At 37.7% G+C, this 26,573-nt stretch overlaps 1 protein-coding gene across 1 annotated transcript in view; it reads right to left on the bottom strand.

The window, feature by feature from the left end:
* Positions 1-26,573, bottom strand: part of LOC121428760 (A disintegrin and metalloproteinase with thrombospondin motifs 13-like) — a 36,329-nt gene that overhangs the window by 1,583 nt on the left and 8,173 nt on the right. Inside the window, exons 2-24 of the mRNA XM_041625578.1 lie at positions 25,118-25,178; positions 24,036-24,370; positions 20,532-20,808; positions 19,403-19,611; positions 18,696-18,779; positions 17,325-17,467; positions 15,568-15,711; positions 14,288-14,419; positions 12,902-13,067; positions 11,336-11,431; positions 10,411-10,553; positions 9,649-9,712; positions 8,330-8,444; positions 7,161-7,442; positions 6,602-6,679; positions 5,900-6,023; positions 4,511-4,701; positions 4,202-4,331; positions 3,309-3,519; positions 2,566-2,800; positions 2,043-2,186; positions 832-1,005; positions 286-479 (exon numbers count right to left, since the gene is read on the bottom strand). Coding sequence (XP_041481512.1) covers positions 286-479; positions 832-1,005; positions 2,043-2,186; positions 2,566-2,800; positions 3,309-3,519; positions 4,202-4,331; positions 4,511-4,701; positions 5,900-6,023; positions 6,602-6,679; positions 7,161-7,442; positions 8,330-8,444; positions 9,649-9,712; positions 10,411-10,553; positions 11,336-11,431; positions 12,902-13,067; positions 14,288-14,419; positions 15,568-15,711; positions 17,325-17,467; positions 18,696-18,779; positions 19,403-19,611; positions 20,532-20,808; positions 24,036-24,370; positions 25,118-25,178 — 3,732 coding nt within the window. The remainder of the gene's footprint in view (positions 1-285; positions 480-831; positions 1,006-2,042; positions 2,187-2,565; positions 2,801-3,308; positions 3,520-4,201; positions 4,332-4,510; positions 4,702-5,899; positions 6,024-6,601; positions 6,680-7,160; positions 7,443-8,329; positions 8,445-9,648; positions 9,713-10,410; positions 10,554-11,335; positions 11,432-12,901; positions 13,068-14,287; positions 14,420-15,567; positions 15,712-17,324; positions 17,468-18,695; positions 18,780-19,402; positions 19,612-20,531; positions 20,809-24,035; positions 24,371-25,117; positions 25,179-26,573) is intronic.

Genomic DNA, 26,573 nt, shown 5'->3' with positions numbered 1-26,573 from the left:
TAAGCGGTAAACCATCGGTCATGAATATGCCATTTACCAATAGAAAGGGTCACCAGTCGTTCTTAAAGTCGTTCTTAACGTACGAACAGCTTTATGAAACATCCACCAGGGGGTGTAGCTGCAACCGTAGACTTATGATATCCTATATACAACTAACATGGGTATTTACATCCACTACCGATTCAACCGAAGACAAAAATAACATTGACAGTCCCATGGTTTGTTGTGGGTGTGATGGTATCCCAATATGGGAGCATATACGCAAAGTGCCAATTGTCAATTTACCAGAATGTGATCTCTTGTTGTCGAGCAGAGGAGTGCATCTTCCAACTGCAGGTCGAAGTGGTCGAAGTAGAGATTGATTCTGACGTTAGGAGGGGCAACGATGTGGTAGACGCACTGCTGGTCGTTCGGGTAGTCCGATGGGTAGTTGGGACTGGACAAGATACCTGTGTCTTCTAGAAACACCTGGTCGCAGTCTATGCGTAGGAAACAAAAGAGAGTGTACTAATGTAGCAAAACAATCAAGGATTTCGACTGAAAGCGAAAGAAAAGAAACCCCTAAACACTGCTTAACATGTGTAAATATTTTGTGTGTGCTTGTGAGGTTGGTGTGAGCATGGACTTACTAACAAAGAGTGTGCGTGTGTGTAACCAATAGAGAAAGGCAGAAAAAGAGGAAGAGGGGAATAATGAGATGAGAGAGAGAGAGAGAGATAGGGAGTACATGCGGAGCAAGGTATGGTACTGTACATTTATTTGTTATGAAAAACTATCAAGGAGTGGATATGCTATGAAATCTATCATAAAAGCACATTCGATTGCACTTACCAGATATTGGTATTGAAAGTGGGATGAAGCGATACGATAATGAGTACCCTCTGTCGTCTGCTGTTGTTATAAGATCGAATTGAAGTATGCTACCTGTCGATGTCCAGTTGAAATTTGTAAATGAGTTGCATGCACTGTATACATTCTCTTCGTCCTTCACACGGAATAATTCACCTAATACAACAAGAATTGAGAGCAGATCGATGAATATCATTTCTAGACATTTGAAGCTACTGCAATTTATCTTCAGAATACTTTCTTTTAATTCTATAAAAAAATCGCAAAGAGAGAGAATAAAACAATAATCAATATCGCACTAAACCTCGAATTTAACGGTCCTTCAGCTTTTGACTTTTTATTTTTATTCTAGGCTGTAACCAAACTAGGCTTCACAACATGTAATGCAACTACAGTTGATGGAATCAAATATTCAGCAACCCAGCCTCTAGTCTCTTTTATTTCTATTAATATGATTTAGCACAAATGCATTTGCCAGAAAATGGGATGACAATGATGTACAAAAATGTGGATTATAGGAAGTTTTCGCAATTGCAACGGGAACAGACTGTACAACGTATAGTAAATCCGTTGAAAATGCCCCTCAAATCACAACGAACAGCTTATAGATGCAGATCGTCCCAAGATTTGCAGATGACGAAAAAAAATGCAAATAATAATAGCCATTTTTCATAAAGCGCTTTTCCCAGAATGGCTCAAAGCGCGTTACAGCATATTATTACCCCGGTCATTGGATTCGTTTCGATCCCGCACGAAAAGTGCACAATTTCCACTTCCTGGGGAGCATTCCTTGCATTCATCGTAGCCTCATTATGGCGCTGGCAAAATCAAACATACAATATCTTTCGCATCCTACCAGGTACCCGTTTAGCACCTGGGTCGAGAGTGGCAAAGTGTGGATTAACGCCTTGCCAAAGGACGCTAGACCGCGGTGGGATTCGAACACACGACCCTCTTTTTACAAGGCGAGAGTCAGAACCAATACACCACGGCTCTTCCACAAAACAATGATGTACAAGCATGTAAATGCAGAGTCCAGGACGACACTGCTACTTTGATTTACCGATTTTCGACGAAGGCTGTTTTCTCATGAAGGGCTTTTGGCAATAGATTCTAGACGTTCTAGAAAGCGTCTGCGTATGGTTGCGAAAACTCGCTAATGATGACGGTAAGATCAACAATTACGTACTGACCTAATGAGCAATCTATAGTGACGACTTCGAAATAGACTAGGACCACGTAACCAAGCGGTGCAACGACAACTATACTCGACAAAGAGCCATCTGTTGATCCCAATTTCTTTATACTTCCACGGTCATGTGTGAGAAAATTATCGTCTGAAACGGTGAAGAAGAAAATACAATATCATTGATATCTTTCATAGATTTGAATTTTAGTGTTGTGAACCCATATTACGCTGATCATGAGATTTGTATTTACTTTTGTTTAAAAATGATGGCAATCGAAACTGTCGGCAGAATCTGCTAACTCTCACTCAAACAACAAAATAGCAATTTTACTTAATTCATTTTGCAAAGGGCATTAAGAGTTTACAATGGCCAGTTCAACCAGGAAATTGTTTGTGAATAAATTGAAATGAGGGAACAGACGTCATCTCCCAGTTCTTCGTGACATTTATTCAGTTACCATTCCCAAAGCTTCCGTCTACCAAGAACGAAAATTTCCCGTACAATTGCTCGCAACAATTTCACTTACCTGGACGAATAGCTGGAGGCTCAGTGACTCCTCCGGGTTGAGCCGTTGTTCCCGTGACGTTATATTCCACCAGAGGGGAAGAAGACTCTATTGTTAATGGCGTCGTGGTGACGCACTCGCACGGCTCCGATGTACGGGGCTTGGGCGCCGGACACTCCTCGTCATCAAGTTGGGTCAGGAAATCAGAGCCCGTTCGGCAAAGCGCCAGACGGGTTCTATTAGCGCAAGGCTTACACTGTGGAATGACAGACACGGTTACCTTAGTCAATGAAACCTACTTTTTGTACAGGAAAAGAATGATATGTCCAAGGAAGGGATAATTTAGTACTCAATCTGATTTACTGCCTGATAAACTTTTTAAACCATGTTGACAGGTAGTTATGAACTTTATTGCCATGTTACCATGATATCCATGCTACGGATGTTTTTAGGGATGCCATCAAGAATTTCCTTGTTATTAGGTGATACAATTTTCAATTCTTACCATTTTGAGAGTATCTGATTTAATTTAAATGCTAGAACACTAATTCTGCTAGATGCGAACTTTCATCTAATAATTTATCTTCTTGCTCCGTAAAACAGATTGCTTATTATGTGTTTTTTTTCGAAATCTGAAATAAACATGTTTGGCCTCAAACGAAAATTTAAAAAGAAAAGACCCCCCTCCCACTGGCTTGGTTTTGTCGCTTCCCTATGAGCTTAGGTAACATTTGTTCAACTATTGAACAGTAATTAAGGCTTACCTCAGACCAGGAACTCATCACCCACGTCCCTGGACAATCAGGCAGGTCTGTACAGGGTTCTGCAGCGTTCGGCCTTTCCGCGCCGTCGCAGAAAGAGTCATCCACAACCCGAACCCCTTCAACTGCAAAGAGCAGACATACCACGACTCGGGAGCGCACCCCCTCGCCACAGGTGGCACTGCAAGTGGTGTTCAAGTCCGCCAGGAACCACCTGAATTGATTATCAATATCAAAAGATTATCAATATCGGACGTACATCTTTTGGTGCAATCATGATTCATAACAATATCAGAAGCTCTTGCTGCCAGTGGCTAATATAAAAAGAGCGTTCCACTCAAATCCACTTTCTTTATGCTAATTGAAAATAACCCCCATTAGCAACAATAACAACAGTCAAGCTATTTGAGTATTCGGTTTAGCAAATCTTCTAGGCTATTACAAAAAAAAATGTTGAAATGGTGCACCTTGAATCTTTGACCTGGGATTCTTTCGTTATTCGTAAGATATTTTTTTCTTCGTCTTTGTTATTACAATTATTCCGCCTTTTTCTTGGTTTCGTTCTTCTCATTCTTCCTCCTTCTCTTATCTTGCCCGTTCATGGTTTCCCCTTTTCTTGCTTTTATTCTTCTACTTCTTATCCCTCCTCTTCTTATCCTGCTCATCCGTGTGTTTGTAAAAGCAATTGGTCCACACCCACTTCGTCAACTATAGCAATTTCTCTAATTGCCATCTCCCCATTTGCCAGTTTTTATTTTCAGTTAGGCTATACCCACGCTTTGTCTCATATCCACTTGGTCTAAAACAGCTTCATATTCTACACTGCTAGAAGAATTGTTTATGAACCAAATATACAGTATTACTCTATACTCTCATTCCATCTTCCATATTCTCACCTTGGTGGACAATTGTCTTCCCTGCAGGACTCCACGTGGGGAACTGGTCGGCTAGTTGCGTCGCAGAGGGCGTCGTCAACAAACTGAACACCGACGACGTCGACACATCGAACTACTTCCATTCGAGTACCTACCAATCAAAGACATTGAACGAACACACTGTTAACTTCATTTGCTACCCAAGATATATACATTATTTTATCGTAGTGAGGTTCTTTGTGTTTTCAGTTTTACCCCCCAAACACGATATGCATGTTCTAAATCTTTGACTCTATGATGAACGGACATGGCAAGGGGGAAATAGCTTACCAACGCCACACGTCACGCTGCATTCCCCTCCAGACTTAGCCCAGATGTGAGTAACAGGAGTCGGGGTGGGCGTTGGGTTAACTACAGAGTCACTGATGTAGTAGACATAGTGGATATTAGCGGAGGCTATTCCCAAGGATGAAGCAGCGAAGGCCTGGACTTCCATGGTGTGTAATGTGGGACCCGCTATTCTGTTCAGAGAGAATATAAAACAAACAAAACAAAACAGAAAAACACAATTGGGTGTTTGGTTGGAATAATAATGTAAAACCAATATATATGAACTTCAAAACGTTTCTAAAAGTTAGATAAAGGTATGATTATCTGATAACGTGAAATATACTCGAGTATCATCTTATAGTCAAGTCTTACAAAAGTTCAGTTACCATTGAAACTCTCTCAATCAATGGATTACTTGTAAAACGTAGATATTTTCAGGCGTTAATGATTTATTTTGTTTGTATTTCTTGTCAATTTTATCACACAGGTTTTTAAGGACCTCCTTCTTCATAATGATGTAGTAATGGACACCTGAGATTTCAAAATGTGCATGTTGTCGAAGAGCATTTCATTTTAGGAATAAATCGCCACTGAGGCCAAAAAATACACCTGCCCTTTTAACAGACAAGTCCAACCCAAGAGGAAGTTGATTTGAATAAAAAGAGAAAGATCCAACAAGCACAACACTGAAATTTTCATCCAAATCGGATGTAAAATAAGAGAGTTATAACATTTTAAAGTTTCGCTTGTAAACAGTTATTTGCACATCCCGGTATGAGGAGACTGATGACATCATCCACTCACTACTTTTTCGTATTTTATTTTATGAAATATTCTAATTTTCTCCCCAATGCCAAGTGAAACAATGATTAATTCCTCCCCGAATATGTGGAATCAGAATCGTTTAATACTATATGGTTCAGTCAAGTTGGTCCTTATTATCAAATCTGTAAAAAAAATGAAATACTGTATAATTCAAACAATAAAAACCAAATAAAAAAAGAGAAAAATAATGAGGGACATCATCGACTGGTTCTACTGTTTTGTGAAAAATAAGGAAATCTTCAAAAGGTCATAATTTTCTAATTTTATACATGTAGTTTGATTTTTCTCTATTTAAAAAAATCAATATTTTTCTGGAGTGGACTTGACCTTTAACAACTAATAATATACGGTGTGGCATGACTTGTGAACGTGTTTGAACCTAATTCAAATAATGATTATTGACTTATTCTATCTTCTTATTTATTAAAGTTCATTCTTCACACCTAGATTTACATGTTATGATAGAAAATGAGACTTCGAATACAGTCATTGAAGATGATTTTGTATGACCCAGTCACCCAAAATAGTTTTAAAAATTCAATCTTTCAATTTTGTTGCTCTTACAGAATGACTTCCTGGCCCGGTGACAGTTGATAATAGACTGTGATGTTCTCAAACCAATACTCCCATCTTGGCGGCCTGGTCTGACTGCTGCCACCGATGACAAGCTCTCCGTTTATCATTACATCTGATTAGGTGAAGGAGAAAAGCAACGGATCAGCGAAATTGGAAGAGCGAGGTTATTCTTAGAATAATGGAAATCTGATGGTCCAAACTGTACATTCACACCATCGCATCTTCACATCAACATCCATCACTTGATATAGTAAGTAATAAAACGTTTGAACAAAATTTCGTTATTTCATTTTGGTTGCAAACTATTGCGTTTCACTCTACCACCAACATGTACATGTAATCTTGCGCCATTGATCAAAGTCTTTCACCTTGATATTTGAATACTTTTTTAAGCTTTACAACCGAAACGACCCAAGGAGATATACCTCAGTTGTATGTGAAAAAGAATGTGTATAGTACTATGTATATCTAAAGGAGGATTTTATTTTCCTGATCCAATTACAAGCAAGTGTCAGAATCCCTTTATCACAGCACCTTGTATTCTACATTTTGCGTTTCAACGATTGAAAATCGATTAAGAAAGATGAAGAAACAATAATCGCTTCTCCCATCTCAGGACTGTAAATGATCGTTTTGTAAATCCATTCTGACTTTGAAGACCTTACTTGCTTGATTTCAAAGCGGACTTACCCATGAATGTTGAGGTATTTGTATTTACCGCGCTTAGTGACGTCACACCTTTTGGGATGGTCAAAAACGTGCTGAATTCTGTATAATGAAAATACGTAACATAATTTAATGGACCAACTCCATAACATGGAAAAGGCCGTATTAAGGACTCAAATTTGCGTAATATTTTTTATCTTAAGGCTATACCATGTACCTTGTCCATGGTTGTTATAGGACCTATATTCTTAATTTCTATCCGATGAACTATCTAATGAGAGCCATTCCCTCGCTGACCACAGCTGACCGACATCATTGAATCCCGTGCCTCCCAGTTTATCATGTTATTACCTAATTTCCTTCCGTATTTACCTCGTGAGAGATGACTAAAATCAAATGTCTACTTTAATTGTTCAGTTGATTGATAAGGATTTATTTCATTTCAATTTTATAATAAAATTACAAAATAATATAAAATAATATGACATAATATCATAAAATATAATGTTATTTTGGATAACGTATGGGATAAAAGGAAAATTTTGACTGAAAAGGAATTTGAAAGATAAGTAATGGACCTTACGTTGTTCGGATAAGTTGAGTTGCAAAGAACCGTCTACGCGGTGGCAAGTTGATCCGTTCCCTCCGCATACCCGGCATTCGTCAAATCTTACGCCGGAGTACTGGTAACCGTCACATCCGAATTCTCGGCACGTCCCCTGCACGCATACGCGCATCTCGTTGTAATCCAATGAGCAGCGCGTTCCATCCATATAGCCACCATCACGTCGGTCCAATACCCGAACTGTTTCTCCAGTAGCCGAAGTCAAATCGGCCTGGCACCACAGCTCACATAACTGATCTCCTATGAAGGAGAATCGTAAAAGAAAATGGTTAAAACCGTCAGAAGTGGAAATTTACAATTTATATATAGTCATCTATATTAAAAAAATCAATCTTTGTTCAGTCTTTTGATATCATCATGACACACACACACGCACACAAATGGAAATACATTCTGTACATTGTTTCTTAGAATCTCCAAAACAGTGGAGGGATCACCTAAGCGAGAGTTGATGCATTCTTGAAGGCCTACTTTCAACGAAATATGATATAAAATGTATAAACGTGTTCTTGAATTCTCCGTTTTCTCACTTTTCATGTTTGCAACAAGTATTGTTCACTACACGTGTGTGTTGACAGGCGGACCTTTTCTCGACAGTATAGAAAGCAATTTTTACTAAATTATTACCAATAAAATATGTGCATCTAGAGAAGCCATTGGGAAAGGTGGCAGTACATTCGGAGAAGTATTGAAGCATTGAATTGCCTGTACATTTTATCTTAATGAGACAGTACACATACACAGTGAGAGTTAGTTGAACAGCTAGAAAACCGTGCGAGATGAAGTGGTTGAGTGGTCTAAGGGGGGCCACATACACCATGAAAGTCCGGGGTTCGATTCACAGCAAGGCCCTTGACCAAGGCGATTTTATCTACTTTTTATTTGGCACCAAATAAATGGAAAACGCTTTATGCATTATTGATACCAACATGTGTACGTGTTTAAAAATGAATAATAACATCACAAAATTGATCAATAAAAAGATGAAAAAGCCCGCTAGAGTGGTAGACAGAAGGAGCAAAAATAGAACCACGAAAAATAGAAAAACGTGAAACGAAGATCGGAACATAAACAGACCCCAAAAAGCCAAGCCAATGGAGTATTTCTTACAACAATAATTTAAATACCTGATTGGTTATCAGTAGTGGAGGTCCAGGTTAGGTCATTACGACTGTCGTATTGTTCACGATTAGACGACGTACACTGTTCATCACGGAACTCCCTCTGTGTCGTTTCACATGGCTGCCGTTTAAATAATTATCGAATAAAAATACAGATTATCGAATAGATATGTAAATCATATCAAAGTTATTTTCAGATAGAGTAAACAATCATCTCACATTTTGAAGTGTTTTTTGAACCGACGTTAATTCCTATTTGATATCTCCGTTGCCCCTCAATCGTCTTAACCCTAAAAAGACTGGGGGTTGATTCAGCCCCCCCCCCCTCGACATTTTTCGCGATAAATCCGCCGCGCAAAATTTTTTGACCACGTCGCTCGCTGACTTTTTATTTTCAAGTCTCGCGCAACTTTTGAGATCAAAATTGTGACCCCCGCGTATGCGGTTCCGAAATTACGCAACATTTCGTAAGTGCATGCAGACCCAAAATTACTCAAAAACGTGAATTTGTGTACAAATCCAATGCAAATAGTGTTTTAAGCCAAAATTCATAAATGTACCATTATTTTTCTTTTTACTGCTTAAAATAGATTAATTTTATCTTTTTTATGGTCAAAATAAAGTCCCCGACAATTTCCATTGAAAAAACAATAAAAAACAAAAAGTCGAAAAACAAGGAAATAGATAAGAAATTTAGAAAACAATAGAATACATCAGAAAATAAATGTGATGTTGAAATTTTTTTTGAATAAATTTGATCAGATGGCTATCTAGATTATGTGAAACAAAAATTTGCATTTCAGGGGCATTATATTATTAATTAAAGCAAAATTATGATTTTACGCATAAATTAGCATAATTAATGAGACATGAGTTTTTTTGCAGAATTTGATGTTATAGTTTTGTAGATAATGCCATGGGTAACGCGTGCGCCAATTTTCGTCACGATCGCGCGATCGACAGCCGAGATCATAAGGGGGGGGGGCTGAATCAGCCCCCCCCCCCCCCCCGTCTTCTTAGGCGTTGAAATAGCCCAGTCTACTTAGGGTTAAAACCATAGTCAATGTGAGCAGGACAATTATTGTATCAACCACAGAAATCGAATTTTGTAGATAAATAACTGAAATTTCTATCCATTTGAAACGTCCTTAATAACACATTTTCCTTTACACCACACTTGATGATATGCAATTATAATGTACAAGCCTCATTTAACAAGGTTATCTGTAAAGAGATGTAAAGTGAGAGTCCCAGTGGAAGAATACATTGTATGTATAAATGATATTACTATTCTGTTGAGAAAAAAAAGAGGTACTGTATTTTACCTGAACGTTACACATGTTGGCTACGATTGATTGACCCTTACATGACTCCCCTCCGTTTCGTGGCCTGTGATGAAAACATTAAAATTACTTCAATTAAATTCAATTCAATTCTTTTATTTAATTTCCATTCAAAACATAATACAAAGTAATATAAAGTAATACAAATCAGATACAATTTTACAGCAGGGCATTCTTACTTTGTAAAAAAAAACACAGCATAATATAGAGCATAAATGGAAATGAGGGGGATCCACTAAAAAGCAAAGCTTGTAAAAGTGTGGATCCCCCTTGGAAATGAAGAAAGTATTGTCGACTTATTCTTATATGAGTACATGTATTACAGGAAAGGAAAAATAGAACAGAAGAAATCATATTAATGCAAACATAATTACTGAATGCAAAGCTTTTCACAGAAAGAAAAAAAACAGTGGTAACAATAAATGATAATTCATAGGTCATAGATCAAGGAGCTTTAAAAACCAATACCTTTTATAATTTTCTTGCATGATTATTCGACGTAATAACACCATAAATCGTTAAATGAATTTTGATATATTTTTTTCCGGTGGAACTATTTCGAATGTTTGTGGTTGCAATGAGGTCGATCATTTTATTTTTTTGCGTATTATTCTATTTGGGGGCACCGTTTTGAGCCAAAGGACTATCTTGATAGATGACCACCCTAAAATCAGTGACAGGGTTCCTTAGAAATGAATTCGTTAATTAGATCCTATTCAAAAGTTCAAAGAAAATATATCTTACTCTGGATTATTGCAATATCGGTGTCTCAGCTCAACACCCCCGCCGCATGTCCTGGAACAAGGGCCCCACGTCGCGTCCCAGGGGGACCAGCCCCCGTCGATTGGCGTGTTGGGCCGGTCCACACAGGTGGCCTCGATGCACCACTGCATGAAGAAGAAATGTAGTAATAATTTAGCATGTGTCGGGGTGGCGTGTGTGTGTGTGGGGGGGGAGGGTGGGTGGGTGAGGGTGTGTGTGTGTGTGTGTGTGTGAGTGGCGGGGGTATGTTAGAGTGCAGGAGGGTGGGTTGATGAGAGCGGATAATAATGTGATAATTTTTAAGCCTGCTTTTTCTTCCAAATTTAGTTGCATCCAAGTTCATCTCTGTATGTAAATCAAGTGTGCCATGATGACTGTAAAGGCGAATTACACTCGGTCAATCAATACCGGTTTTTATAGTAAAAAAATAATGACCTAAATCAAATTTGGAAGGCACATGTATAATCATATTCAATTAAACTATTTTTCGTCGTGGCTCATTGGTCTGTAAACATGCAAAGCCGGCAGGCGTTCACAGATTTTTTTTTTCCTTGGATGAGAAAAATAATAATATCAACTCAGATTAGATTTTTTGGCATGTTAAGTTTGAAAGGAAGATTTGGTGTAAAGTGTATGTGAATTTCCTGTAAAGTGTTGCAATAAAAACATAGGTTTTGAAGATTCCGGGGCACCTGTCCTCTCCCCGATGTGTAACAGTTATGGAGCTGTTGTTGCCACAACATACACTGAATGCATTACCTATTTGAATTTAAAAAAAATGGAGTGTTAAATGAATCGTAATATAAGTAAATTGAAGTGATAATAGGTCTATTTAGTGAGCTGAATGTGTGTCTGTGTGTTTTTAGGGAGTGGGTGTGTGTCTGTGGGGGGAGGGGGGGGGACTTACCTTATTTTCCCCGCAGGTTGTACCGTCTGCGATAGCAACCCCCGTGCGCGAGCAAAGTCCGTTTGGAAACCTACAAAACATTTGCGGGCATCGGTCCTGAAGTAATGGAAGACAAAAATGGGATTTACACCTTTTTAAAAAAATGAAAACAAACAAAAATCTTTATTATTTGAAATGCAAATAAATACATTTAGCAATTATATGAAACAAACAAGTTCGAGCTTCACGTCTTTATCCATTATTATTTAGTTCACTTCTGTCAAATAAATCGGGAGTACATATTCAAGGGGAAGAGATTTTCCAGATGATGGAAATATTTACCGTTAGTTTTTTTTTTTTATTAAATTCGCTCTGATGTTATTTGTGGATTTGCGAAGGAGTGTTTTTTTTTGTTATTCAATTTATTTTTTTGCATGGGCGAGGGCAGATTGATGACCTTTCCACAGAATCCACAACTGATTCAAATAACAAGCAACCTTTTCATAAATCGAGTTTATACTAATGCACGTCGTGTTTGGCGAATCATTAAAATGACATTTTCTTTTCAAATGTGCATTGTATTTTTCTTGACAACATTTAAAAGTAAGTTGCTATTCCGTACAGCAATGACATGAAGGGGTACTCCAGGCTGAAAACAATGTTATTTGAAAAGATAAAGAAAAAATATACCTGAAATATCACCAAAATAGAACAAGGAGTAACGAATTTAATACACTCCGAAGATTTGCATTATTTCGGTGAAAGAGTTATCGTTTTTTCTTTACGATGTTCAGTGGGCAAATTGATAATGTCACATCATCACTTTTTCTTTTTTTTTAAATTATTATTCTTATTTATTTATTCATTTATCGTTTTATTAGCGAAAAATTTTAAACGATTATCAAAATGTAAATAGACACGTCCAGAAATTAACTATATATTATTCCATGGAAAGCCTGAAAAGAATTTCATATTTGGCTTTCATAGATTAGTCCGGGCAGAAAGTATTTATAGCTTAATAAATAGAGTAGAATTCACAGAGCAAAGTGCCTAAGATTTCATCAAAATCGGATAAGAAATAACAAAGTTATTGAATTTTAAAGTTTAGCAATATTTTGTGAAAACAGTCGTCATGAATATTCATTAGGTGGGCTGATGATGTCACATCCCCACTTGTTCTTTTGGATTTTATTATACGAAATTATGTTTATTCAATTGTTTCCTCCAAGAACAAGATAAATTGGATTGACAACTGACTTAGTCGCATTAGATATTTATTGCTGCAACTTATTTCATTATAAGGGAGACATGTTATTGACACAAGTATGAAATATTGAAGCAATCATGATTTTATGTAATAACATAAGAAAATGGATGGTGGGGATATGACATCACCAGCCCACCTAATGAATATTCATGACGACTGTTTTCACAAAATATTGCTAAACTTTAAAGTTTATTAACTTTATTTGTTATCTGATTCTGATGAAATTTTTGGCATTTTTGCTCAGTGAATTATCCTCTATGTATTAAGATATAAATATTTTTAGCCCGGACCATTCCTTTTCTTATTTTATTTGTACGTACTTGGACCCCGTATATAGGAAGGGCTGTGTCCGTACATGCACCACTGAAGTACTCCGAGTACTGCAAACATTGTTCATCGGCGTCGTATATCTCACCCGGAAGTCTCTTACCTTCAAAGCCAGATAAAACTTCCGGAATGTCATTCAAACACGTGACGGTCGGATACCTGTATAGAAAACCAAGCTTGAAAATTTAATACCTTTCAGACGTTTATGAAAAATTTCATTATACGATTATCCACCAATGGCCGTACACAGAGGGAGGAAGGGGGGGGGGGGCGGAAGGGATACAGTTGCCCCCTCCCCCCCCCAAAAAAATACTTTTTTTAACTGAAAATTGTCACAAAATTAACATAAAGTTTGCACGAAATCCTTCGATAACACAAATAAAAATATGTAAAAATGCTCCAAGGACAAGCTCGATCGATTTGATTCATCACTTTTGTTTTCTTTCGAAACCGGTTACGCGTCCTGCCTCACCAGCATAAAAAATTCGAGCACGGCAAGGTATCTAACCCATCCCCTTCCCGAATATAGCTACGGTTACACGTACCTCCAAACCTTAGTATAATTTAAACACAATGAGACAATCATATTTCAAATTAATTAAAATATAAAAATGGAAATAAATATTTTTGCAATTTTTCGCTGTTTACCAAATAACTTTAATCACAATCACTTTATAGACCAATTTTTCCATTCTGTTTTTGCTCATGCTAAGTGCATTTTGATTTAAGACATTATAATAAACTTACTTGCTTTATTGCTGAAGAGCAAATAGAACATGTTTATCAATATCTATTTTATTTTGTGAATTAAATGGTCGTTTATGCATGCCATTTTCTGTTTGAAATATTCGTAGAGAATAATTGCTGATGTGGTTTACGGTACACCATGTGGAGTGTTATAGAAGCAGTGGATAGAAGAAGAGAAGGAAGTGGATATGCGAGAAAGTGGAGATTTGAGAATAGAGTATTCTTTCTTGAGAATAGTCCTGAAAAGGACTGTAAACCAGAAGGAATGTTGAGTGAGAACAGCTTGAGTAGTAGAGCTGATGAGGAGATGCTGGCTTGCGTCGGCGAGTAGAGATGATGAGTAGTAGAGAGACTCGACGTTTCGGACAGGTTGACTGTCCGTCTTCAGGATCAGCTCTACTACTCAAGCTGTTCTCACTCAACATTCCTTCTGGTTTACAGTCCTTTTCAGGACTATTCTCAAGAAAGAATACTCTATTCTCAAATCTCCACTTTCTCGCCTATCCACTTCTTCTCTTCTTCTATCCACTGTTTCTATAACACTCCACATGGTGTACCGTAAACCACATCAGCAATTGTACATGCCACCATGCAAACCTTCAAACAACATCGTAGAGATTAGTTTTACTGACCGGAGAAATGCGTCGAATTGTTCCCTGCTGCACTCTGACCATAGGTATGAACCACTCCCGCCAATTCGACTAGATGACATTATGTTTGCTCCGGCAGGACAACCTGTGTCTGCATCGTGTAGCATTCCGACTCTGTAAAGCGTTTGAAGTAGTAGGTCGTTGTTAACATCAGACTTAGTTATTTTCTAATGAATCAATTCATCTAAACTCCTCTAAGAAGTTTGGAAATCTGATTTTGATCGATAATCCCTCCTTGGTTCTAGTAAATATCAATGTGTAATTAATAGCAATAAATAGAGCATTTAATTATCTTTAAACGTATACCTTACATGATATAATAATAATAATATAGGGTATTTATATTGCGCTCATATCCACATTGTTAGGTGCTCAGGGCGCTCCTATATTACCCGGCTAAGCTAGGCGTTCATAGCGCACACAGCTTTTTTAAGGAATTATTTCCTACCGGTACCAATTTACCTCACCTGGGTTGAGTGCAGCACATTGTGGATCAGTGTGCTATGATATGATTATGGTTCGGATGGAGGTGCAGTGCCTTGAAATGTGGGGCAAGGTCAAAATTCAAAAGTTGCAAATGACACAGTATTGAAAGTCACTGTTCTTTTTTCAGTGGTGATGAGTGAGTTTCTCAGCGGTTTTTTAAACTGTTCTCATGCTCCTTAACATCACCATTAACATGGAATCAAACACACCTCTGCACAAGTAAACACATAAAAACATGCGTGGGTATTTCAAACCGTTTTGCAGCTTTTAAATTCAGACCCCATCCAACACTTTTGAATCCTGCTTTTTTCGTGATGGCATGATCATAACAAGCATGGTATCATTTTAAAGAGAATTAAATAATTTTTTGAATGATGTAAAACATGCATTATGTAAAATTTTCAGATGAGAAAAATTATTGGCCAAACACAGATTTTGAAACTTTTTTTTGAGGGGTTTGGATATTGACGCACCACATTTGTCGATCTATGATGAATTTCACGTGTCCTGCATGTCTTATAAAAAATACCTATACCCTCTGTTGCTATATGATATGTAAACAAGTGATTTTTCCTAACAGTGCCGTAATAAAAGTTTTGGTTTTTTTTCCTCATGATATTATTCATTCTGCTTCGCGGATTTCATCTTCGGATATCATTCATTATGTATTTACAACTACGAATAAAATTATTGGTAGGCACCCAATATTATAGCAGGATGGCGGCAAAGGGTAAGTCTACATTTTATTTAGCACGATTTTGGCTGAGTGTACTTACGTGTGGCCAATTTCATGAGCAATGATGAGACCAGATGAAGGGCCATTGTCTTCATTCACAGAGCATTGGTGAGTATCCGAGCATGCACCTCGCAAATTGGCAATCCCCAGTAAGTACTTATTCTGTTTCAGTTCGATGTCATGCCTAGGTCAAGTAGATATAAAAATGGTCTATCAACTAATGAGCAACCTTCGTTACCATCAATACTGGCATTACTCTATTGTGGCAAATGCAATTTCTTTTAAAGGAAACAGGAATATCAAAAACAAACAAAACATTGGTCATACAAAGCGCGCCTTTGTTAACTTTCCTCATGCCCATCCCAGGGCGGATCCAGCTTTCGCCAATAGGGGGGGGGGGGGCGAAAATATTTTCATCAAAGTTTTTCTCGATTAGCCGCTATAATCTGAATTTTTGTTGGTTTTTCAGGGGGTAGTCCTAACTAAAGACTGAAGTTTTAAATATATGTTAGTTTTTATTGTTATAAACAAGATAAGGTATCTCATGTGGTCTTAATATATAATGCGAGCGTGAAGCGCGACCTAAAATTCTTTGATATTTTATGTCCCAGAACTGAAGATTCTGAGCAGTTTTTATAATCATGAAAAACAGATAAGTATCCAACTAAACAATGCGAGCGCGAAGCGCGAGCCGAAATTTGATTATAGTAACGTGAAAAGGGACTCAATTAGGACTGTTTTTAGTGATTAATGAAGAGGATATCAGCAATAAATAATGAGAGTGCGAAGCTCGAGCTCAAAATTTTTGGTATTCCGACCTGAAAACTGGACTGTCTAATTGCGTTTTTATTTAAATAAAGAACAAGCTGTGTGTCTCAAGCAATTAAATGCGAGCGCGAGCATATGAGCTTAATTTTTTGATATACTGACATGATAAAAGAGCATTTTGACAAATTTTTGAAAGAATTTCCAAAGAAGATAGATATCTCACAAATCAAACAATGCGAGCGCGCAGCGTGAGCTGAGAATTTTGATATAACAATTTGTGTAAATCAAACAAAATAATGAAAGCTTGATGTGCGAATATTGTGTGCAAATTGATTTCAGAAGTGGATATAATATGAAGTATCATTTAATCCTCTTGAATGGGATTCATTACACAGGCAATGCGAGCGCGAAGCGCGAGCGAAATTTTTCATATATATAAAGTCTATTTTACAATTGTTTCCCTAACCTTTTTCTTGTTTCCTTTCGGGGTCGGGCGGCCGTTACGAGACTGTAAGCTACACATCATGGGTATAATACCTCTTTCTTACTTTTCATTCTGTTTTTCGTAGTTTCTATCAAGATAAAGAGTAAACTTTTTCTGCAGGTTCTCAAAAAATAGGGGGGGGGGGCCGGGGCCGGCTCGGCCCCCTCCTGGATCCGCGCCTGCATCCATGGGCAGAAATCTGTCCCAAACGCAGGGGACATGGACCAACAAGGTTTATTTAGTAAACAGCGTTGGATCAAACTTTTAGGCAGCGGGGTTTTTTCTGTTCTGTTTCCGGAACTCCCGCAGGAACTCGGCAGGACAGTAAACGCCAGGCTGGTATGTAACCAATTACCTAGGAACTTTTTACGTCTAGGTGGCTGACCATATAGGCAGATATTACTCTCGGGCCTTTTTTGCAAAGTGGAGACAATGGCATAGTGGGGATTCGAACTCACAATCTTGCGATTATGAATGAGTCCCATGCTTTAACCACTGGACCACACGGCCCATGTAGAATAGAAATGCAAATGGCATGGTTATACCTTGTGATGAGGACAGCATTGTCCCAGTGATCCGGATGATCGTCCTGACGATGGTTTGTGTGATACTGGAAAGAGCAGAAACTTGCAAGCGTCAATTCGCCATCAGGTACCGAATTTAGCGTTGCGCCCTCTTGAGTTGTAACCTACACGATTGAGGGAAGTCAACATTTTCTTAAAATGACACACGATAAATCACATATATTAAGAAAGTACTATGGCTGTATTAAAAGATATAATGAATAAGAATATGAAACCACACTTCGATGGAATGCTGTGTTTCCCTTAAACGATATTCATAAACATAACTGATCCAGTGACATCATCTAATCATCAGATGACCTTTGATCTAATTGAAAAGATAGTTCGTTCGGAATTACCTGGTTAATGGTTTCACACCAGACACTCCATAGAAGTAGGTCTAGGAAGCTACCGATCCTTATATTTCAATTCTTTATACAACATTCCCTGCTGGAAAGAACACAGTGTCCCACAGTGTGTTCACATAGTCGACTCTGTGAAGATGTGATTCACAATGTTAAAACGCTCCAATTTAACAGTGTGAAGATGATTTCACACTGTGTTTCACGCTGTGGGACACTGTGTTCTTTCCGGTAGGGTTGATCTGGACAGTTCAGTGCACGATAAATATGAATCATGAATGAATCATATACAGTTTGACAACCGTATATGAATTATGCTAGTCATCAACCCGTTTATACTCCGACCTTTTATATCAAAAGCACATTTTCTTGTTAAAAAAAAAACGCTGTCATGACCATTCTAAGTCGAAATTATTGGGAATCTGAATAACTCTTTTAAACTCGCAAGACAATTCGATCCAGATGGCACCTATCCGAGTTAAATTCACTCTGAAGAACTAAGATTATTATTATGAGCTTTTGATATTTCATTTTCATGATTTATTAATCATTAACCTTTATTTTACTGTTACTTCATCCCTTTCGCAATATTTTGAAATTGTATTGTTTTTTTGTCCATAGACGTATCCCGCCACAAGTCTCAGCTTTTAGGGTATACACCTTCTTCTTTAAACACATATTAAAATTCTTCATAATAAATTGATGTTTGTATGAAGTAATGTTTACAAAAAATGTAATGAAAAGAAAAGAAATATTTATTTGAAGTGAATATTTCAAAGAAAGTTTTAAAACAGGATTCAATTTCCTTACGCCGTAGAGGAATCCATACATCAGTATACATGACTAGACAAAGACAGTGTAGCTTCTAAGGTGTCTACTTTTAGAATCATATTAACGTATGCTTGATATCCTTATGTTTTCTCTTGAAGAACAAAAATCTGTAATTTATTTCTCAAAATAGGTGAATGCCATAAATCTTGGTATTACTTACTGAGTCTGAGGTCATAATAAGAAGCTTCACTATATGAAAGTATAATCCCCTGCCAAGAGATTGATGCAGAAACCTGCCGGCAGCCTTGATGTAAGGAAATGAATGAAGAGTAAGAATACGAATAAGGATTCACTTGTATAAGATCTAGGTTTAAAATCAATTCCTGTACCTATCCAAAGTCATATTCAACAAAGATTTAATGTAGAAACTGATGTGTTTATTATTTACTAGAAAGTTCAAAAGTATTATATAATAACTATATAGCGAGCATATATTTACCTCGATATAATGAAGCAAATTCACAAAATGATACTTACAGAATAACAATTACCGATGTTCATTCTTAATTTCTCTACTTGATAAGTTCAAATGAATAGGATAAAAAAGAAAAGGGCTATATACGATCACATGAAATAAGATGTTTGCGATATAAATGAAAAAAAATACAATATCCCATTATTCCTAATGATTCAAATATTGAATAATATCTGTGTTAGTATCTTGGGCATTGTAATTATCACACGCCCACGCACCCGCCACACCCATGTCAATGACGAGATGTGTGCGACTAAACTGATTTAAAATTGAATTCGGAAGAGTTTACAGTGTATTCACGCCAATCAGCATACTGCTCATGTAATGTGAGGAATGTACGTATTGAGCTTATAAGACGTGGAAGTTTTCCCCTCTGAATCATATTTACTCACAATATTCATCACGATAAGAGTATAATTAACCACATCTGAACCGTAGAATAGTCTCATCTGGTTGTCCGCCACCACCAGCAGTTCCATAGCTTTTACTTCATCAGTTTCCCGCCTTTTCCGTCCCGCGTCCCGCCTTCTTCGTCCCGTGTAGCCTGCTCTGACTTGGGACTGCATCGGCGTTGTATGATTAAAAATGGTCTCAAAGTATCCTGTTGGGGAAAAATAAAAATCGTAGAAGAAGGATGCGACGTAGAAGAGCACTTGTTAGGAGAGACTACCGTCCGTATTCTAAACTCTGGTTTCAAGTTGCGGTTTAACTATGAATAGCCAGTTGTGACATAAATCCTTTAGAGAAGAGGTTCAATCAGCTCGTTTGACTCTCAAATCATTCTAACTCTCTGCGAAGGAAAAATAAGAGTTGTTTTCATCATTGAAAGAATTAGGAAAGAGCGAAGTAATCATGATAAGCATCCAACTAAAACGAAATTTTAACACGTTTGGCTTCCCGTCATTTTAGCACAGAGTTAGACCATGGTCTAAGTTAAACTCGACTTTAGAATACTGGCCTTAGTACTGTGTATAATCTGTCTACCCTGACTTTCCATAATTGTCCCATTCATACAATGAGTTACAAATTACAAGAATATTCTCTTCACATACCATTTTCAACAATTCACAAAAAAGTTGATTTATCAAAACTCAACGATTCGTGTAAGTGGGGGCAATGTTTGGACTTCTACAGATTAGGACTAGGCGACCGACCTTATTTTATGTCACCATGCAAGAGACGTGAAAGAGCATTATCGATAAATATTCTTGCTTCAAAACCATGAATGACGGGGTTCGCATCCCGAACTTGTACATGTGTATTTAGGCGTCAATACCAATCGGCCATTTTATGACCACTATAGAAGCCGTTATTGCTGATTCTTATAAGATATTTGGAGAATGGATACGCCCCTCATTTTTCTTTTCTTTGAGTCACTTTTTGTGCATGTCCTAACAATTTAGAAAAAAACCCTGCACCGAACCCGACCTCTTTCCGAAATGAAATCCCGGATCCAACCTTGCTATATAAATCAAATCTGCGCCAGGTTTGCCTTCGTTTACACGAACTACATGTACCTACTTGAATCAAGTCCACAAAAGTGTTCCTGCATATCTGTATCGGTTCCTCTATCCGCGGTCACATTGGCACTGCCGAGATCCAAGTCGTCTGGGTACTGCGCGTCCCGTTTGATTACAATATGGAGGCGTTCAGAGGACAAAGAACCCGCGTCGTTTCTCCCAAATGGTGAATCACCCTCCGAGTCTTCCATGCCGCTCTCTCTGCGATACCTTTGGGCGTGCTCTTCATGGAGTGGTTTAATGACGAGATCATAGTCTGGCGTGCTTACAACTCCTGTCTGTGGAAGAATATTATCCCCGAGAAAAGGGTTAGTCATTAAAGGAGAATGAAACCATTGGAACAAGATAGCTTGTGTGAAAACAGAAAAATCAAAGAAACAGATCAACGAAAGTTTGAGAAAAATCGGACAAATAATAAGAAAGTTATGAGCATTTGAATATTGCGATCACTAATGCTATGGAGATAGCAAATTGGCAATGCGACAAAGATGTGTGATGTCACTTGTGAACAACTCTCCCCATTACTTTATTATATATTTCACTAGAATTGCCTCTTTTATCACATCTATCCATAAATTATGTGTTCTGTCTACATGAGGGCATGTAATAAGAATACATCATGGATAAAGAGTTTGTATCATCACAAGAAAAAGCAAAAAGAGACATTTTGAGGGTATTTTTTAATCCACCAAAGGGAAAGTTGTTCATCAGTGACATCACACATCCTTGTCGCATTGCCAATGTGAGGATCTCCATAGCATTAGTGATTGCAATATTCAAATGCTCATAACTTTCTCACTACAGTGCGTCCCAAAAAAAACTATACACTTTTGAAATGGCTGCCAAATAAAAAATGTAGCACTTTGGGGGAAAAGACTTATAGATATGGAAAGCCAATAAAGTCAACTTTCAAATGACAACAAAAAGTTGGAAAATTATTCATGCTTGAGCGAGCACTGCCCACTGAAACAGAGGGTATGCAAATTAGGGTGGGCTGGAATTAGCCTTCCAATTTCTTTCAGATGTTTTGTTTGGTACTTGCAAAGTTGAAGGTTATTTGGTGAGTTAAAGATTAGATGTTATCAATTTGTTGTTTGTGAAAATTTCATACGTTATTAAATTGAAATTTAATGCATGAGTGATCATGAATTGCAATTTTTAGTGCAGCTTTATCATGTGGATCATGTGGATCTTAACAATGTGTTCATGACAGTCAGGAGAAGAGGGGGTAATATGACTTAGGCAGGTGAAGTAAGTGGATGGGCTTAAGGTCAACAGAACATTTAGCAACCCCTCCCTCCATCTCTACCCCCTCCCCCCACTTCTCTCCTCCTGGGAGACTAAGCTTGGCTAGGCTGGGCAGGAATTAGCCATACAGTTTTTTGAGAGGTTAGTCCTTTGGAACTTACAAAGCTAAGGGTGTTATTCATGAGTGAGATAAGTTTTGGTTTTAATAGGCAAATTTCATGAATTACTCAATCGAAATGTACCGCATGAGTGAACAGGAATGCAATTTTAGTGTAGCATATTCATCTTGTGGACATCAGAAGTGTGTTCATGAGAGTCAGAGTAACGTGATGGTACATGTACCTGTTACAAGCAAGAGGGCGAGGTATGCTAAGACTTGGTTAAAAGGGCATTCCTCTTCTTTTTGTCGTTTTACAAATTAAAAGTCATACATGTAGGTACCCTCCCCTCTTCACCTCCATTTTCCAGCCCCCCCCCTCTCTGTCTCATCTCCCGGATTGTAGCCTTTTCAAAACTTAACTTCAAAGTGACCGGTGGCTGATGGTCAGTTTGAATGATTGCCCCAAAAAATTAATGATTATGATGATTAATGAAATAATTTATTGGAAAAAAAATGAATGTTTTATTGATCACATTGCATATTGAATGAGTTGATTTACTGATAAATTGTTGATTGAATGATTGATAGGAAAAAGTTGATGCCCTAATTCAGAATTAATCATTAAACCAACATTCTGCTCTGGACTTCACATGTACATAAGAATAGCCATCAGTCTCTCAACAGGAGGGGAGGGTGGGAAAGAGGGAGGGGGCGGGGCTGAATGTTCTGTTGACCCTTATTCCATCAACCTACTTCTCCCACTTAAGCCCTATCTCACCCCCTATTCTCCCGACTGGCCGACTCCCATGAACACATTGCTGAGATCGCCATGATAAAGTTGAAATGCTGCCCCAAAAGAGATCCAAATGATAAAGCTGAAATGCTGCTCCAAAAGTGTAATTTGTGTTCACTCATGCATAAAAGTTCAATTTAATAACTTAAAAAATTTGCTTAAGCTATCAAAACTGATCAAGGTTGATCATTAATTTATCACAACGCCCTTAACTTTGTAAGTTCGAAATGATTTGCCTCTCAACAACTGAAATAAATTGGAAGGCTAATTCCAGCCCACCCTAATTTTCATACCCTTTGTTTCAGTGGGCAGTGCTCGCTCAAGCATTAATATTTTTCCAACTTTTTGGTGTCATTTGAAAGTTGACTTCATTGGCTATCCATATATGAGAGTCTTTTTCCCCAAAGTGCTAGATTTTTTATTTGGCGGCCATTTCAAAAGTGTATAGTTTTTTTTGGGACGCGCTGTATTTGTCCGATTTTTCTCAAACTTTCTTTGTTCTTTTTCTTTGATTTTTCTGTTTCTACACAAGCCTCTTTGTTCCAAAGGTTTCATTCCCCTTTAACTAACATGCAACGGGTCAGTCTGCCTTTATCTTAGATTAGGATTTTTCTCGCTTCAACCACGCAGGATGAATTGAAGAACGTGTATTGTAAGTATCCGGTCGAATGACAATGCACAGCTTGGAGGACTTTGTCAAAAATTGGTGAACCTGAACAGCAGTTTCATCCTAAGTTTCGGAGCTGACGAAATATTGCGAATAGTTTGCTCAGAGTCCAGAACGAAACTGCCGTCTCGATTATCGACAAAGACGTCTTGGTTGTTCAGTCTCATAGGGCATTTCACAATACATTTTCTACGTTCCCGAATCCGTCGGGCGACGTGGGAGTGAATGCTCCCCAATATGATTTCATGACACCAGGTGGGTGTTTCATAAAGCCGTTCGTAAGGTTACGCACGACTGTAAAATGTTCTTAGGTCATAACCCAATTACATAAAGATATCACATAGCATAAGAAAGGATCACCGGTCGTGCGTAAAGTCCTTCGTACTTTACGAACAGCTTTATGAAACACCCACCAGGTTCTTTGAAAAGCTATTGGAAGCTTGTATATGGTAAATCAAAACCAGGATAAGTAAACTATGGTCTGACAACTAACTGGCCAAATGAAACTTTAAAATTAATTAGTCATTTTCTGAAGAGTGTCCTCTCGAGATACTTGAGATACTTTTGAACGACCACTTAAGTGATGCGTACGCCTACATCGAAAGCTAATCACTGCATTTGCTTGAGGTCGTTAGGTATTTATGCCATCGGAACTCAAGCATAAAGGACGCACTTGATATCGAAAGCCTGTACTTACCAGACCGTTGCAGATACCCAGTGCGACATTCGTATTCCCGCCATGGAACTTTTCTGGAAACACAAGCTTTCCCTGATAAAGGCATCCCGTGTCAATCAATTCCCTATGCGTCACCTTGCCGTCCGAACCGATAAACTCTGCTTCCAGTCCTTCTTTGACCAACCCCTGGGCTGGCTCAACGACCACGTGGTATGGTGTATCAAAAGCATGGATTTCGAATTGGCGCGCATTTACAAGATGCCGTTCGTTTGTCTGCGTTGCGTCCTCTGTGGCTGTGGTCGAGCGTCTTCTCCTGGAAGGTGCCCCTATCTCTTGTGGTTGTGATATGTGATAGTCTAAAGACAATGCATTGAAAGCATGATAAAATAACTGGATTAGTCCTCTTGCAGACCGAATTGAAAGCCTGTATAATTTGGAATATACGTAAAGAAATCAATAATATTGCCAAATGTAATATTTGATTTGATTTATTGTTTTCTTCTGCATCCATACCATTCGCATTTTTGGCATGAATCATAAATAAAGAGTACTAAAAAGAATTACAGACAAAAATGATTAACTATATGATATTCACAATTTGCAGGAGAAGGATTGTCATCATAAGCAGATTGCTTGAAAAAATGACAATCCCAAACTAAAACTAATTGAATTAATACATTTATAAAGCAGAATGGGCATATATTTTTTTAAATACGAAACATCAATTCATGAAATATTTTAGTATGAAGATGATAAAGCTGAGGGTGACGGTGACATGATGATGATGTTGATGATGATGATGAAGGCCATGGAGATGATGGTGATATGAAGGAAGGCTAGATTAATAAAATAGATAATGTATTTAGAACGTGGGCACGCTAAACATATTTCCTTTTCCCTCCCCTTTTTAGGGGGGGGGGGGGCGGAGGGAGGTTGATCTATGTCTTACTTGTATATCCATACCCTATGGAAATATTTAAATTCGCCTTAGATGCATCGGATTTGTTTTGTGAAAATGATACACTATATGCAGTGCATGCATTTAATCAAGTTTATATTATCTGAATAGGATGTCAGATGCTAAGTTACGCCACGGATCTTACCTATAATCCTGTCTTCTTTTCCAATGTAAGTACCCAACTCGTCATGACTGAGGAAAGAGTTCTGTGAAAAATAAAATATAACCACATGAAATCAAATGGACACTGAACATTCTAAAATACACACGGTGATAAAGAAACAACTCAAACCTCTTGAAGTATATTATATAGAAGCTAAAATAAATCTGGCGGTAATTTCTAAAATGCGTTCACAAACATCGCATCTAGAAATTAGATATACGATATAAATAGAATATTTTCCTCTTTTAGTATCTTTATAGAGTTGTATTCAATTTTTATGTGTGTCAATCCACTTGGCACTGTAGTCTCCCATGAAAATTCATTTAATTGATTAATCAATTCATTTATTTATTTGTATACTTGTTTATTCATTCATTTTACGTATTTAAATAGGCGGGAATGTGTATTAATGACCCCTCCCTTTATTTCATCCGTCTTATACTATGAGTATTTGAAGAGTTCCACACGTGTACTTGGGTAGTACAATTTCGCAGACGTAGGGCTCCTTTTATAGGAGATACTTTATGTTATCGGTCTATTTCTAATTATTCTCCTTTTTATCAGAAATGAATTCACATTTAACAGTATAGTAATATGATTGCAGTTGTCAAATGAATGAACTCTTTAGGATGATAAAAATGTCTGTAGGTACGAGGTCAAAGCCCAACACTGGCTACACCATCTCTGGAAATCTGTAAATTTCGTTCAGTTAGTCCCGGTATTTACATTCTGACCAACAACATAAGTCATCACGGTGTCTTCAGATTGTTTTCTGGGCCCCGTCTTACAAAAAGTATACAATTGTTCCAATCAATCGTAACTATGAAAATCCATCAGTGTCATAATTTGTGCTACAGGAAATTGGCAAAATCTCCTTTTTTCACAAAGGAGAACACACTAAATAGTAAAGATATCAATGAATTCATGGATATATATTCATCACTATTTTTTTTAAACAAACATGCATTTTATATGTTGACTTTGCTGGCTTTCCATAGTTACGATTGATCGGATCAATCACAAAAATTTGTAAGACAGGACCATGAACTAGACATGAGATATACATTGTAAAAAATATTGGGTAAGTTTTCTACCACCACGAGGGTAATGATGTGTCCAACCAATTTGGGATAGTATTTTACCCAATGCAGGAAGCATATTGTCCTGTAAGGTTAACAAAATAGGCAGCAACTACAATAGCATGTTTAGAATGGGCGAAACTTTCATCACACTGGATAAATGAAAATGTCCGATGTTGTTTGGACACAGAATGACCCCCATGGAACACTTTTGCTCAATGTTTTTAAGAGTGCAGGAGCCTAAAAACAAATGCTATAAAGCTTGTACAATTAAGTATACAATATATCCGCCTCGAAAGCCGGCACAAATTTCCCGTATGCAATCTTGCGTTTGTATAGCCTTTCACATTCTAGTGAGT

Source organism: Lytechinus variegatus, chromosome 15, assembly GCF_018143015.1.
Source record: "Lytechinus variegatus isolate NC3 chromosome 15, Lvar_3.0, whole genome shotgun sequence".
Lineage (NCBI taxonomy): Eukaryota > Metazoa > Echinodermata > Echinoidea > Temnopleuroida > Toxopneustidae > Lytechinus > Lytechinus variegatus.
Note: the sequence above shows the minus strand (reverse complement) of the source record. Positions and strands in the feature narration are given on the sequence as shown.